This window comes from Mangifera indica, unplaced genomic scaffold (genome assembly GCF_011075055.1).
Source record: "Mangifera indica cultivar Alphonso unplaced genomic scaffold, CATAS_Mindica_2.1 Un_0021, whole genome shotgun sequence".
NCBI lineage: Eukaryota > Viridiplantae > Streptophyta > Magnoliopsida > Sapindales > Anacardiaceae > Mangifera > Mangifera indica.
Window position 1 is genome coordinate 263124 of NW_025401113.1, and position 17004 is coordinate 280127.

Consider the following 17004-nt stretch of genomic DNA (forward strand, 5'->3'; position numbering starts at 1 on the left):
ACCATATTTCTAATTTTCTATCGTTTTCCATCTCTCTTCATATGCGCAGCTGAGCCTCGCTTTTCCAATTTCTATGTTATCTCTTTTTCACGTGCGTCGCTCTTCTGCACCCTCGCACCACCATCACCTGACTCCATTAACCTCACCACTCCACCTCCATCATTTGCTTTCGTCTGAACCACCATACCTCCAGCTTCGCATTGTTCCCTTCTACTATCATTTTTGCCTTATCATAAAGGTTTTTTTATTTTTTGGGTGTGAAGAAATTTTGTTGCAGTGTTACTCTTCTGCAATCCCATATCCCAATTATTTAGGCGGACTAAATCATCATCTTCTGAAGTTGCTGACCGCTCAAGTAAATCTTCAGTCGTATTAGAAGATGAGATTACCATTAAGAAAAAGATTAGAGGAACATAATTATAGTGAGAATTTACCTTTGGAATATCTCAGGAATAAAATCGCTTAAGAAGTTATTGGATATCAATATAAAGCAGTTGGGATGAAAATGTAGTTTGCGTATATTACGAAATGACAAAAATCATTTGGCTATTGAAACTATTGGCTAATCTTTGAGAGAGGGGGGGAAAATAAACTTTTTAAACTTAAAGGGGTCAACTTGGCGTTAGGGTGGAACATGTGATTTGGCCTATAAATTCAAATTTAATATAAACCCCACAACCCATAATCACAGAAGCCCTGCAATATCTTCTAATGTTTAGTTTAGACATGTTGTTCTGAATGTCTCTCTCTCGTCTTCTGCGCCACTTGGGCGACACAAAATGCATTCCCAAAGGCCGAGCACTTCACGCCAATATCATCACATCTGGGTTTCACCCAGATGTTTACGCAAACAACCATTTACTGTTGATGTACATAAAATTCAACCGAATTGAAGACGCTCAGAAGATGTTCGATAGAATGCCTGAACGAAATGTCATATCTTGGAGTGCCTTAATTTCCAGCTTTTCTCAAAAGCATATGCCCAATACAGCGTTACTTTACTTTCGGTTGATGGTTTTTCATGGGTTTGAACCGAATTATTACACTTATGTTGGGGCTGTTTCTGCTTGTGCAAGTATAAGTGATGGGAGAACTGGTAAGGAGATTCACGGGAAGTTATATCGGAGTGGATTGGAGTTGAATAGTCATGTTAGTAACTGTTTGATTAATATGTATGGGAAATGTGGTTTGTTGAGGTCGGCGCAATTTGTTTTTGATGCAACTTTGGAGCCAAATTTGGTTTCTTGGACTTCGCTGTTGTCAAGTTATTGCCAGCATGGAGAACATGTACATAGTTTGAATCTTTTTGTGTTGTCGAGGAAGGCTGGAGTGGTTTTTAATGAGTTTTCTGGTGCTAGTGTATTGGGTGCTTGTGCTGCATTGGGGAACTTGAAGGTTGGGATACAAGTTCATTCGTTAGTGTTGAAGTGTTGTCTTGAGTTTGATAAATTTATTGTCACAGGTTTGATTAATTTGTATTCAAAGTGTGGAGAATTGGAAATGGCTTGTAGGGTGTTTTTGGGGTTAGAGCAGCCAGACTTGTCAGCTTGGAGTACATTGATAGGAGGATATGTTCAATTTGGCAAAGCAGGAGAAGCTATTGATCTTTTTGTCAAGTTGTATTCTTCAGGCCTTGCACCTAGTGAACGGACATTTTCATGTGTGCTTGGAGCCTTTGCAGATACAAAGGATGTTGAAGCTGGGAAACAACTTCATTCTTTGATAATTAAAACAGGATGCAGTTCGTTTACATTTGTTAATAATGCAGTTTTGGACTTCTACTCAAAATGCGGACTTCTTGAGGAGTCAATGAAAACCTTTGAAGAAATGGATGAGCATGATATCGTCTCATGGAATGCCCTTATATCAGGACATGTTGGATTAGGTCATTATGAAGAGGCCATTGAGCATCTGAAAAATATGCTTTCTGATGGACACTATCCTAATCTTTATACTTATTCTAGCATTTTGAATATTTGTAGTGATGTCCCAGCTATTGGATGGGGCAAGCAAACCCATTGCTGCATTATAAAACCCGGATTTGTTTCTAATGTAGTTGTTGGAACTGCTCTCGTAGACATGTATGCAAAATGCGGAAAATTGCTTGATGCTCGTAAAGTTTTTGATTTTCTAAATTCTAAGAACTTGGTTTCTTGGAATACTATGCTTGTGGGATATGCTCAACATGGATTAGGGAGGGAAGCATTAGAAATTTATAGTTTGATGCAGAGAAATAAGATCAAACCCAATGATATTACATTTATTGGGGTATTATCTGCCTGTGGAAACATGGGACTTCTGGAGGAAGGATGGCATCATTTCAATTCCATGATCACTGACCACTTTATTGCCCCAAGGATGGATCATATGGCAGTTATGGTCAGTCTTTTTGCCCGTAGTGGACAGACAGGAAGAGCTTATGAATTTATAAAGAGTTTTCCTGTAGAACCTGATAAAGTGGTTTGGCGATGTCTCTTGTCAGGTTGCAAAACCCACAAAGATGTAGTTCTGGGAAGATATGCTGCAGAGAAGATTTTGAGTATTGATCCAGAAGATGCTGCAGCCCTTATCATGCTGTCAAATGTGTATGCAGAAGCTAAAATGTGGGATGAAACTGCCCAAGTGAGAAAAATAATGAAAGAAAAAGCATTGAAGAAAGATACTGGATATAGCTGGACTGAGCTTAAGAACAAAATACATTATTTTTCTGCAAGTCATTATGCACAATTTCAAGGAATTAACCTGTGTGAAATTATGCATGGTTTGACAGCACACTTGTTTGATGCAGGATATGAACCTGACGCCATCTTCTCACTCCACTTTGAGTAAGCCTAGAAGTTTGAAGGGTAAATATTTGGTGACAATACATTTCACTTAAATTGCTCGTTACATGTGATAAAATATGCCCACATGAATTCATTGTAGCTGATATCTATGTCAATAATAGTTGACATGCAAAGTAGAGCAACAAGTTAGAAGTATAGATAACTCTTAGACATGAGGTCACATTAGGCTGCATAACTTTGTTAAGGATTTGTTATCAGCAGGAATTTCAGAGGTTTGTTGTGTTGCAGCATTCCTGGGTGGGAGGTTAACATATTCCAGAGCTTGTGTTAACACACCAATTTTTGGTCCTGCTTCTGTTGACCATTTCAAAGATGATTCCCTAATTGGTATGAACTGGTTTCCTTTTAGCTTTCAATCCTGTGCAAGATCTCCTTCTTGCAGAATTTCTGTTTTCACTGCTCTCATTATCTTCAGTTCGTGAAAATACCTATCAAAAATGGGAGAAGTCAGAACAAGCTGAAGAGAAAAAGTTTAGCATCTGGTAGAATTTTAGAGCACTGTTCAGGCCATGGATTTGTGGAAAAAGGAAAACAAGTTTATATTGATAAAATTATGACCCCTAATAGTCTGAAAACTTAAAAAAGCTCAGTCTACTTCCTACAAATATTGTTCGCCTGTATTTCTGCACTGTTGAAATGGCTTCCTCGGTAGTATATTCATTGAACCAGATGTTATGAGTTGCTTACCTGAGCTTCAACAACACTGATTCCATTCTTCTTTAGGAGGCCGAAGAAGCAGCTAAGGTTTTAATTTGTTGGATAAAAAGAACATGTCCATGATGCAGTTGCAAGACATGTTTAACTCTACAGCAATCCTGAATATAAGCTGAAATATGAAGTGCATAGGCATATTATCTCCTATACAACTTTAATAATAAATAGGGAAGCAATGTTTGAAGTCGTCTTTTTCTCTGCTATTTGACTTTTTTTATCCTCATTGGACACATCAGGTATCCTTGTGCAAGGTGTTTATTTTTTAACATAAACATATGCATCATATGCTATCCGTGTATTTTTGAAAGTTAAAATGGATTGGAATTGGTTGCAGTGAAAGGGTAAGTGATATAGACCTGGTGAGAGATTTCAACCCAGAGAAGAGCAGGCTCCTACCAGATACCAGATACCAGCTCCAGACTACAGCTCCCTTAGAACCAGTATGTTGCACAATATAGTCGGAATAGCTCCAATGTAACAGTGCAATGTAAGTCACTCAATGTAACAAAATTTCCAGAATTAATATATATTCATTTCATTCAGCAATTTAGTTACAATTACAAAAGCATTTTCCTAATTCAATGTTACAATATTGATTTCCAAAAAATTACACAAAACAATAATCAACACATTCCAAAACACACTCCTGCAGTAGTTTCACCAAACCAATTGCTGAACCACAACAGCTTTCAAGAGGTTGTACTCTCCCTACCTATTACTTTTTCCTCAAAAAACTCTCCTCCCATACTTCATTTCTACAAGATTATATTTACTCTCTCACTCTTTTGTCTCCTTTCTGTCAATTAGGATTTGCCCTGGATCAAATACAATTCCCTTGTTTTTGTCCTCTGCTATTTCTGACTTGAAGGACTCTTCAAACTTGTTTGGTTGTCTTCATTTCTTCCAGCTTGTCGGCCACATGTCACTCTCTCTCTCTCGGTCTTCTTTTTGGTATACACCTTCACCCTAACAGTGCGCCTCCCATCAAGACGCACCTTGTCCTCAAGGTGCAAATTGGGAAAGAAGTGTTTGAGATTATCATACAGTTCCCAAGAATTCTCACAGTCCGACAGTCCTCGCCATTTTGTCACCAGCTCTAAGTCCCCCTCTTCAGAATATCTATGTGTCAATATTGTTTCTGGTTGAGTTTGCAGCCCTATTTCTTCACTGAGGAAGTCAGGTAAGGGCTAACGCAGTAAAGCAGATCCTATCTACTACTTCAGCTGAGAAATGTAAAAAACAGGGCGTATTTTTGCATTCTCAGATAGTTTTAATTCATAAGTCATTGCACCTATTTTTTTAATCACTTGAAATGGTCCATAAAAACGGGGGCTACGTTTCTCATTCAGACGAGATGCCAATGAACGAAAACGGTATGGTTGTAACTTAAGGAAGAGCCAATCGCCTACTTGAAATTCGATGTTTGTTGGATGCCTTCCTCATTCTCTCTTGAGCCATGTGTAAATTGCTTTTTAATTCATCCAGAATTAAGTTCCTCTCTTTAATCATGGAATTCATTTCTTCAATCCTGGATTCTTCTTCCACCCATCTCAAAAGGGGAGAGGGATCTCTCCCGTAGACGGCCTTAAACGGAGTCATGCCGGTTGAGCTATGAAATGACGTGTTATACCAATATTCTGCGCATGCTAGCCACCGAGGCCAATTTTTGGGCTCCCTTAAGCAAAAGCAGCGAAGGTACGTTTCTAAACTTCAATTCACAACTTCGGTTTGGCCATCCGTCTGAGGATGGTAGGTCGTCCTATATTTTAAAATAGATCTAGCAGCCTTGAAAATTTCTGTCCAAAAATGACTCAGAAAAATATGATCTCGGTCTGTAATTATGCTTCATGGGAACCCATGAAGGCGAACCACCTCTTTGATGAACACCTCTGCCACGTCTTTGGCATTGAATGGGTGGTGTAGTGCGATAAAATGCCTATATTTCGTTAATCTATCCACGATCACCAAAATAACACTCTTTCCTTTTACCTTCGGAAGGCCTTTGATGAAATTCATAGTTAAGTCATCCCACGTATTGGACGGGACAGGTAGTGGTTGTAGTAAGTGTTAAAATATACCCTAAAAATCAATCGCTTTGTTAGTTTCAAGAGTTGTATATCTTGCATATACATTATTAATAATACTTTACATTTTTCTGCGTTACTTTTATAGCTATGTTGCGGTTGTATATTACATCCATATTAGTTACATGCATATGACATGTGAAAAGTCCTAATGAGTTTTAATAAACGTCATCAAATCTTTCCCTGTATAGGCAATCTGTTTGGACAATAGTATTACATAGTGGGTGTGTGCTATATCACTACAGTATATCAGTGGAAGATATTAGACATAGTGGATATATACATAGGTAAACAATAGAACCGTTTAATAGTTAGAAAACTAATCAATAGTTATTATATTATATTATTGGCCAAACGACTATTTCCCATCCAAGGTTTAGCGTTTTCTCAAAAGTCCCCCCTTTAACTATGGAAACACCAAACACCCACCCATGGTCGGTTAGATTTAACCAAACCCTAAAGGTGGTAGGGGTAAAATCGTCATTTTTGCTATAATATTAAAAATAAACTAAAATAGAATCTAATTTTGCCCCCCTAAACTTTAAAAACTGAAATTTTCCCCCGCCTAAGTTTTAAAAAATTGCAGTTTCACCCTAGGGTTTGGTTTTGAAATCTCCGGCGACCTCTCCGGCTCCGTTGCCGACGGCCGCTCCCTCCCGAAGCAACCTCTCCTTCCGGCGATCTCTTTCCTCCCATTTGGAGGTCCGATCGGCGCCCGGAGACGTCGTGGGAGACGAACGGACCTCCAAATGGGAGGAAAGAGATCGCCGGAAGGAGAGGTTGCTTCGGGAGGGAGCGGCCGTCGGCAACGGAGCCGGAGAGGTCGCCGGAGATTTCAAAACCAAACCCTAGGGTGAAACTGCAATTTTTTAAAACTTAGGCGGGGGGAAAATTTCAGTTTTTAAAGTTTAGGGGGGCAAAAGGAGATAAAATTTTCAGGCGTTAGGGTTTGGTTAAATCTAACCGGCCATGGGTGGGTATTTGGTGTTTCCATAGTTAAAGGGGGGACTTTTGAGAATACATCAAACCTTGGGTGGGAAATAGTCGTTTGGCCTATATTATTTATCAAACGTGTCCGTTGAACAATGTTATATGGGTATTAATATATAGTCAATGACACATCGTAAATCATACTAGTGTATAGATCTTTTGACTTGAGATATCACAATTGTGATTCGTTCCAGAACGTATGGTTCATACGGTGTATACCACGAGGCTAATCATGTCTCGTTTAGAAGCCGCTTTGATCATATGTTGCTTGAGCTAAAGGACAAGTGATGATCATATAAGGATCTGTTAGAGCCAAAGTATTTGTGAGAAGGAAGGATAAAAGGACACATGGCAGTGAATTAAGAAAGATACAGGTCAGCCAACAATTGAAGACAATTGGCAGCAGAGTTTTCAACCAGCATGGAAAAAGGAAAAGACAAACTGGAGTGGGAAAATGTCAGCTATCACAAGAAAGGAAAATCTCCCGACCACCTTAGCAGGTTCAGAGAGACTGTAGCAGAAGAACAGAAGCGTCAGGCGACAAATGCAAAGTTAGCCAACAGCCAAGCAGAGGAGAGAGAGGAAGAGAGATATAAACCTGGAGAGGAAACGTTCCTGGGGTAAAAAGAATCAAGCAGGAAAAGAAGGGAGGGCCAGCCCTTGAGTGCTGGATTAGTGGGGGCTGAGAGCCTAGTTATTTTGTATTTTTGCATTTTGTTGATCTGTATTTTGATTCTCGTGGATTATCCACAGTATTGGGTAACAGTTACTCAGTGATTATTTTGGCAGGAACCACATGTAGCCAAACTCAATATTTATATCCATTAAGGTTTAATACAATCTACAAATTACAATTGTTCCAAATCACTTCTGCTTGTTTACAAATTGTGTTGTTTGTGAGAGTGAGGCTGGAGACTTGGCTTGGGCAGTCGATTGCTGCTTGGTCACTTGACTAAGCTGAGACACAGGTGAAGCACTGCAGCAGCATAACAGCTCCGACGAACTCAAGCCTGCATCATTTGGTATCAGAGCATGACGCGGATGGATTCGAGGGTGGAAACGTTAGAAAAAGAGATGACGTCCATGAAAGAGGCGATAGGGGAGATGAAAACACATATGGGAGAGATGCATTCCAGAATGAATAACCTAGGTACTGACATGGAAGCCATTAAAGATTATTTAAAGGACCTGAAAGAAGCCACACTAGGTAGAGAGACGAATGACAAGGGTAAGGCTTCAGTTGAACCGGAACCTTCCCCCTCATATTCACCACCTATGGGAGAGCAGAGTCGCCCTCCACCTGAGAGACCCGAAGAGATGGTAGACGAAAGAAGGGGCAATAACCTGGGACAGAGGGAGGAAGAGGTGAATGCAGAGAATCGGCGGGACTATCAATATCGGCGTCTAGAACTACCTTTATTTAATGGAGAGGAAACATTGGATTGGATGGCGAGAGTCGAGAGGTATTTTCAGGTGAACCGACTGACAGAGCGTGAACTGTTGACAGCGGCAGGAGTGTGTATGGAGGGAGACGCCCTCCATTGGCTACAATGGCGAGAGAAAAGGCAAGCGTTTCGCGGTTGGGAGGAATTCAAGGAAAAGATATTGCAAAGATTCCCACCCGCAAACGATCGAACCCCGGAGGAAGAACTATTCTCACTACGGCTGACCCATTATGTTAAGGATTATTGCTGCCGTTTCGAGAGGTTATCAGCAGCGGTCGACGGACTAACGAACGAGACCCTTAAAGTAGTTTTCTTGAATGGACTGTCGGAAGAAATTAGGATGGAAGTCAAGATGTTTCAGCCACGCACCCTAGAAGAGACGATGGATCGCGCACAACAGGTAGAGAAGAAGAACTCCATCATCGACGAGCGCTATGTAATACGCTCCAGACGACTGAACCCAAGATCAGCACCTAACCCGACCCGTTATCCGTATCATCTCCAAACCAGCCCAGTCACCATAATGACCCAAACCCACTCATCTAGCCCAAACCACAAGCCCAATTATACCACACAAACCAGTACAATAAATAGCCCAGACACTAACGCAGCCAGGAATCCATCCAACCTGAGAAATTTTAGCTCACCTAACATAAACCTAACACAACACCAGCAACTTATTAACTCTTCTTCGTCCCTTAAAACTCAAACAACCCCTGTCCATATAAACACCAACCCAACAGCTAGGGCTTCCACGAGTTCTGGTGTGTCAACTTCCGTGCAACGGCGAGATGGAAATTTTCGACGACTATCCGACGAAGAGTTTCGTTCCAAGGTAGAAAAAGGTCTATGTTGAAAGATACGTTATGGGACATCGGTGCCATTTCAAACAACTTCGTGTTATGATCGCCAGCGAAGATGGCGTAGACGAAGGGGTGGAATCTGAAGAAGAAGAAGTCGTCGTCGAAGGCCAAGAAATGGAGGCAAGCTTGAATGTTAGCTTTATAGTAGGTTTTAGTTCCCCAAAAACAATGAAGATGATGGGAGAGCTGGAAGGCCGGAAGGTAGTGGTTCTGATAGACAGTGGTGCAACACATAATTTTCTCTCAGACAGGTTAGTAAAAGAATTGAAGCTACCTGTGAAATCAGTCAAGTTTGCTGTTGTGTTAGGAGACGACCAAAAGGTGCAGGGGCTAGGTAAATGTGAAGGGTTGTCATTGGCCTTGTTAGGACTCACTATTAGGCAAGACTTTTTACCATTCAAACTAAGTGGGGTGGATTGGTTGCATAGGTTGGGAGACATTAAGGTAAATTGGAAAAATCAATCCATGAAGTTTTTGTGGGAAGGGGAGAAAAAGGAGTTGACAGGGGATTGGTCTTTGGCTAAATTAGAAACATCACTCAAATCCTTGATAAAAACAGTGGGAGATTGTGGTGAAGGATTTTTGGTAGAAAGAAGTATACCTTCCAAAAATGAAACCACGGATGAAAGAGAACAATGTCCAGAAATTATGGAGTTATTAAAAGAGTTCGAAGACATATTCGGAGAGCCTTCCGAGTTGCCACCCAAGAGGAATGGCGACCATTCTATAAGACTTATACCTGGAGCCCAACCACCAAATATTAGGCCGTATTGATATCCTTATTATCAGAAGAACGAAATCGAGAAGATAGTGCAGAAAATGCTTACAGCTGGAGTGATTAGAACTAGTATCAGTCCCTTTTCCAGCCCTGTTATTCTAGTTCAAAAAAAAGATGGAGGATGGAGGTTCTGCGTCGACTATCGTGCATTGAACCATTTAACCATTTCGGACAAATTTTCTATGCCCACGATAGATGAATTACTTGACGAATTGGTTGGCGCAATGATTTTTAGTAAGTTCGATCTAAAATCTGGATAGCACCAAATACGAGTGAAGGAAGAAGATATTGAGAAGACAAGTTTTCGAACTCATGAAGGACACTACGAATTCTTAGTAATGCCCTTCGGATTGACGAACGCACCAGCCACCTTCCAAGGGATCATGAACGAGATTTTCAGGCCTTATTTAAGGAGATTTGTGCTCGTGTTTTTCGATGATATTCTAGTTTACAGCAAGGGGTTTCAGGATCATTTATGGCATCTTCAAATTGTCCTAAATTTGCTTCGAGATCATCAGCTTAAGGTCAACAAAAAGAAGTGCAGTTTCAGCAGAACTGAGATAGAATATTTGGGCCATGTGGTGTCCAAAAATGGGGTTCAGGTAAATTCCAGAAAGGTTAGAGACATGGAATTATGGCCGACACCAAGAGGGATCAGAGATCTTAGGGGCTTCCTAGGACTCACGGGATATTATCGTCGATTTGTGAAGAATTATGGAAAAATAGCTGAACCATTAACTTGATTATTGAAGAAAAATGCATTCAGTTGGGGTGAGGAAGTCCAACAAGCCTTCGAAGCACTTAAAACAGCCATGACTACGGTGCCCGTTTTAGCCATGCCAGATTTCACTCAAGAATTTGTGCTTGAAACAAATGCTTCGGGGATTGGATTGGGTGTTGTTCTGATGCAAAACGATCGGCCTATCGCTTTCCTTAGCAAGGCATTGTCCCCTCGCAACCGCAGCAAATCAGTGTACGAAAGAGAACTCATGGCCATTGTCCTTGCCTTCCAGAAGTGGCGACATTATCTTTTAGGGAGACATTTCAAAGTGCGAACGGACCAACGAAGTTTAAAATTTCTCATGGAACGAGTTATAGGCCACGAATAGCAGCATTGGTTGATGAAGATGCTTGGCTACGACTTTGAGATTTTGTATACGCCGGGATGTGAAAACAAGGCAGCAGATACACTTTCAAGAAATCCTATATTTTCGAGAGAATTACAAGCACTATCAATAGCAAACTTAGTGGGTGAGGAAGAGCTACAGAAAGAAATTATTAAAGATGAGAAGCTTCAAAAATTGGTGCAAGAACTAAAGGAGAATCCAACAGCACACAACCACTACGTGTTGAGAGGAGGTAAATTGCTTTATAAAAATAGACTAGTAATTCCAAAAAGGTCTAAATTTCTTCCGTCTCTTCGGAAAGAATTTCACTCAAGTCCCAGCGGAGGCCATTCAGGATACTTCAGAACCTATCGTAGAATGGCAGCCATTTTTTTTTGGCAAGGGATGAAGAACGACATCAAAGAATTTGTGGCAGCATGTGATATTTGTCAACGTATGAAATATGAAGCTCTTTCACCTGCAAGATTGCTGCAACCATTACCCATTCCGAATCAAATATGGGAAGATCTCTCGATGGATTTCATTACCGGATTGCTGAAGGTTCGGGGCATTGACACTATTCTGGTGGTTATTGATAGGCTGTCCAAGTACGGTCACTTTTTAATGATTCGAAGGCCCTTTTCAGCAAAAGACGTCGCTGAACTCTTCATTAAAGAAATCGTTTGATTACATGGCTTCCTGCATTCGATAGTTACCGATCGTGATAGCGTTTTCATGAGCCATTTTTGGAAAGAATTATTCAGAGCTGCTAGAACCTCTCTCAAGTTCAATTCAGCATACCACCCCCAAAAGGATGGACAAACGGAGGTGGTTAACCGGAGCTTAGAAACCTACCTTCGTTGTTTCTGCAATAGAAAACCAAGGGAATGGATTAGGTGGGTTTCGTGGGCAGAATATTGGTATAATACTTCATTTCATGGATCGGCAGGCATGTCACCCTTTAAGGCGGTCTACGGGAGAGATCCGCCACCTCTCATTCGCTGGGAAACAGAAGGCGCCAAGGTTGCTGAAGTGAATGAATTGCTTAGGGAAAGAAATATGGTATTGGATGAGCTTAAGGATAACCTTCTTCGAGCCCAACAGAGAATGAAAAAGCTGGCTGATCAACATCGTCGAAAAGTAGAGTTCAATGAGGGAGATTACGTTCTTCTTAAATTACAGCCATATCGATTTCGCTCGTTAGCACAGAGGCCTAATGAGAAACTAAGCCCTCGTTTTTACGGGCCCTATGAAGTGATCGGAAGGATAGGCCAAGTGGCCTATAAACTGAATCTGCCAGCTTCAGCCAAACTGCACCTTGTGTTTCATGTGTCCCAACTAAAAAGGTATCTGGGAGCTCCAACCAATTCACAACCTCTACCGACAGGATTAAGTGATGAAGGAGAGCTGGTGGTTTGTCCAGAGGAGGTCTTGCAACATAGATATTCTGCTCAAGGTGACTTAGAACTACTAATCAAATGGAAAGAGTTACCTGACTTTGAGTGCTCCTGGGAACTTTATTCTAACATAAAACAACTATTTCCTTACCTGCACCTTGAGGACAAGGTGCCTCTAGATGGGCAGGGCAATGTTAGAGCCAAAGTATTTGTGAGAAGGAAGGATAAAAGAAGGACACATGACAGTGAATTAAGAAAGATACAGGTCAGCCAACAATTGAAGACAATTGGCAACAGAGTTTTCAACCAGCATGGAAAAAGGAAAAGACAAACTGGAGTGGGAAAATGTCAGCTATCACAAGAAAGGAAAATCTCCCGACCACCTTAGCAGGTTCAGAGAGACTGTAGCAGAAGAACAGAAGCGTTAGGCGACAAATGCAAAGTTAGCCGACAGCCAAGCAGAGGAGAGAGAGGAAGAGAGATATAAACCTGGAGAGGAAACGTTCCTGGGGTAAGAAGAATCAAGCAGGAAAAGAAGGGAGGGCCAGCCCTTGAGTGCTGGATTAGTGGGGGCTGAGAGCCTAGTTATTTTGTATTTTTGCATTTTGTTGATCTGTATTTTGATTCTCGTGGATTATCCACAGTATTGGGTAACAGTTACTCAGTGATTATTTTGGCAGGAACCACATGTAGCCAAACTCAATATTTATATTCATTAAGGTTTAATACAATCTACAAATTACAATTGCTCCAAATCACTTCTGCTTGTTTACAAATTGTGTTGTTTGTGAGAGTGAGGCTGGGGACTTGGCTTGGGCAGTCGATTGCTGCTTGGTCACTTGACTAGGCTGAGACACAGGTGAAGCACTGTAGCAGCATAACAGCTCCGACGAACTCAGGCCTGCATCAGGATCCGTCAGCTCAATTGCTCCTAAGTTTTCATACGAATATCGAGAAACATGAAAATCTAAGACACTGGTCAGTATAGGTAAAAAACCACATAAAGAGAGTTTCGATATAACACGTTATGATGTATTACTTGATATTTGAAAATATTAAATATTGGATTTTGACATTCCATGAATCCAAGTTTAATCAGGATGTAATGACGGAGGGATTGAACTACATGGTAAGTGTGACTAAGAAAAGTTCATTTGACATTTTGTGAAGCTTGTACATCATTGTGATGTAGGGGTCATCGAACATTGCTAGAGGACACCACATGATCAATGGGAGCATCGTTTTGTAGCGAAGAATAAAGTATGTCTATTAAGGACAATTTTAGGTTATACAATTATATAATGAAATGTATTGTTTGATATGGGGCCCACAGCTACATCACTATGAATCTTGAAGGTCACACCCATATTTCAAGAAAGAAAATGGTGTTATGAAACTGAAAATATTTATCCATGGTTGGCTAATACTTTTTGAAGATAAAAAATTGTGTTTTTCGAATAAGATTCGAAAAAGGGGTAAAATTATCATTTTACACATTTTAAATTATTTAGAAAGTTAGAATGAATAATTTTGGGCATAAATTATTCAACATGTGTCAAATTTCAATTTCTGTTAATTATCAACCAATGAGAATTGAACACATGCTTTAACTTGATAAATATCAAGTTTTAATTTAATAAAAGAGAGAAAAATGTAAAAAATTATCACTTTTTTCTCTTCTTCTTCTTTTGCTTGGAAAAAACATCTATTTTCTTCTATTTTTCTTCCTTGAAGGTGCAAGTCAAGAGATCACTTATTTTAGTGATTCAAGCTTCTAAACTTTAAGTCAACTTACAAGGTACAAGGTAGTTTACATGTTTTTATGTTTTATTTTTTGAAACAACATATAAATTTTATATTACCATTGTTATTTATGATGTGAACATGATTAAAAAATTCTAATTTTCTTGTCAAAACATTTCAGTAAGCCCGCTGGTAACATGCCTCATATTTCATCCTTCGACACACATCACATTCTGCCACAAAGCTCTTAACATCCTTTTTCATACCCTCCTAATACAGAATAGAATTTAGCCTTTTATAGGTTTTGAAAAAACCAGAATGTCCACCATAAAATGATGAGTGAAACACAACAATCAAAGAAGGAATAAACCTGGAACATTTTGGCACCACTAATTTGCCTCTGTAAGGCAATTTGCCCTTTCTTAAAGAATAGCCAGCATGGGAAGTAGGGTTGTTTAACAGGGCTTGAATAATACCTCTTAATTTTTTTTCATTCTTCACTTCCTGCTGTAGGCCTTTGGCTCCTCCCAACTGAATGATTGTCACAGCTCCCCATTCTGAGACAAATTTGGGGTTCCTTGATAAGGCATCTACAGTCTTATTTTTGCATCCGAGATGATATATAATTTTGAAATCGAATCCTAACATTTTTACTAGCCATTTTTGCTGCTCATAGCCAGTAATCTTCTGCTATGTTAGAAACTTCAAGCTTTTTTGGTCGGTTCGAATTTTGAAATGCCCCCTGAGAAGATAATGATGCCATTTTTGGAAAACTAACACAATTGCCATTAATTCTCTCTCGTATAGAGATTTGCTACGATTCCTTAACGAAAGAGCTTTGCTTAAATACGTAATAGGTCAGTCGTCTTGTATAAGTACAACCCCTAATCCCACTCCAAATGCATCTGTCTCGATTACAAATTTTTAGAAAAGTTTGGGATGGCCAAAACAAGAGCAGAAACCATGGCGACTTTACGGGCATCAAAAGCTCGTTGTGCTTCTAATCCCTAATGAAAAGCATTTTTTTTTAATAATTTCGTTAAGGGTTCGGCGATTTTTTCATAACCCTTTACAAACCTCCGATAGTAACCTATCAATCTCAAAAACCTCTTTAAATCCCTCAGATCACTTGGAACAGGCCAAGCCTCCATATCCTTTATTATTTTGGGTCAGCTTTTACTCCTTGTTTTGATACAATGTGACTCAAATATTCGATCCGATTCTGTCCAAACGAGCATTTCTTCCTGTTGATCACCAAACCATGATCCTGGAGTAGTTGTAAAACAGCCCTCAAATGCCCCAAACGATCTTGAAATATCCGACTGTAGATCAATATATCATCAAAAAAACTAGGACAAATTTTTGTAGATAAGGCCTAAAGATCTCGTTCATTAAACTTTGAAATGTGGCGTGGGCGTTGGTTAATCCAAACAGCATGACGAGAAATTCATAGTGCCCTTCATGGGTTTGAAAGGCTGTTTTTTCGACATCCTATTCACGAACTCTTATTTAATGGCATCCAGACTTTAGGTCGAGTTTACTGAATACTTTCGCACCCCTTAATTCATCCAATAATTCATCAATGATGGGAATCAGAAATTTATCAAGAATGGTGATACAATTGAGAGCTCAGTAGTTGATGTAGAACCGCCAACCCCTATCCTTTTTTCACACTGAAATCACTGGGTTGGAGAATGGACTCACACTGGGTCGAACCACCCTTACTGCCAATATCTCTTTCACTATTTTCTCAATCTCGTTCTTCTGAAAATATGGGTAACGGTAGGGTTGTAGATTTGGAAGTTGGGAGTCTGGTAATAATCGGATAGCATGGGCATGATTTCTTTGTGGTGGGAGTCTTTGAGGCTCTTGAAACAAAGTTTCAAATTGTCCCAAAAGCTTTTAAATCTCTGGAAGTACTGTAGGTTCTTCAGCGCTATCGTGCTTTGCCATTATTCCCAATTCAACCCAGAATCCTTGTCCTCTGTTGCTCAGTAGTTTGCAAATAGTTTTGAAAGAAGATTCCAGCCTAACCAGTGAAGAGTCCCCCTTTAATTCCACCCTTTTACCATCCCACCGAAATCTCATACAAAGATTATTCTAATTGGTTTTGACCTCCTCTAATTGTTTTAACCATTCAACCCCAAGTATGACATCTATGCATCCTAAAGGAAAAGAAAGAAAATTGAGCGACATTGAGAGCCCCTACAACCTCAATTTGCCTCCCTCACAACAACCCACTCTTCAAATTTTTCGATCGTTCGCAAGCACCACGAAGTATTTAGCACCCTAAACTTGTAAGCCCAACTCTTGCACCAATTTATTTGAGAGGAAATTGTGAGTTGCGTCGCTGTCCACCAAAATGACTACCCTTCTGTTGTTTATTTCTCCCAAAAGTTTCATTGTTTTGGATGAATCAAATCCCACCACTGAACTACTATTCAAATTGGCTTCTTCTTCTGAAATTTCTATAGAAGATTCTTCTTCTACAGCGTATCCCATTTCTCCTTCAATTTCTTCTTCTCCAGCTATCATAATTCTCAATCGGCGGTAACGACAACGATGGACTAGGGCAAACTTTGCATCATTGTTAGAATATGCCCTAAAAACCAATTGTTTTAATTGGTTTTAAGGGTTGTATATCTTGTATATACATTATTAATAAAAGAAAAGTTCTGTCATGTTTCACATGTTTTTTGTGTCACTTTTATATCTATGTTGTAGTTGTATATTACATTTATATTAGTTATATGTATACGACATGTGAAAGGTCACAATGAGTTTTAATAAACGTCACCAAATTGTTTCCTGCATAGGCAATTTGTTTGAGCGATAGTATTGCATAATGAGTGTGTGTTATATCACCACAGCATATCAATGGGTGATATTAGACTTGGTGGATATACACATGAGTAAATAATGAAATCATTTAATGGTTAAAGAACTGATCAAAGATTATTATATTATATTGTTTATCGAACGTAACCGCTGAACGATGATCACATGTGTATTAATATATAGTTAATGATAAATCATAT

General features: G+C 39.7%; 1 protein-coding gene across 2 annotated transcripts; it reads left to right on the forward strand.

Annotated features, from left to right (window-relative positions):
* The first annotated feature begins 601 nt into the window (after positions 1 to 601).
* On the forward strand, positions 602 to 4106 carry LOC123205999 (pentatricopeptide repeat-containing protein At2g27610-like). Of its 2 annotated transcripts, none has more exons than XR_006499935.1 (2): positions 602 to 3796; positions 3895 to 4106. XR_006499935.1 is itself a non-coding variant. In XM_044623091.1 (2 exons), exon 1 carries the CDS (start codon positions 739 to 741, stop codon positions 2827 to 2829), a length of 2091 nt encoding a protein of 696 aa, XP_044479026.1. In that variant the 5' UTR covers positions 602 to 738; the 3' UTR covers positions 2830 to 2846; positions 3075 to 4106. The 2 variants fall into 2 exon arrangements, 1 of the variants encoding a protein (XP_044479026.1); XM_044623091.1 differs by having other exon boundaries at positions 602 to 2846; positions 3075 to 4106.
* The last annotated feature ends 12898 nt before the right edge of the window (positions 4107 to 17004 follow it).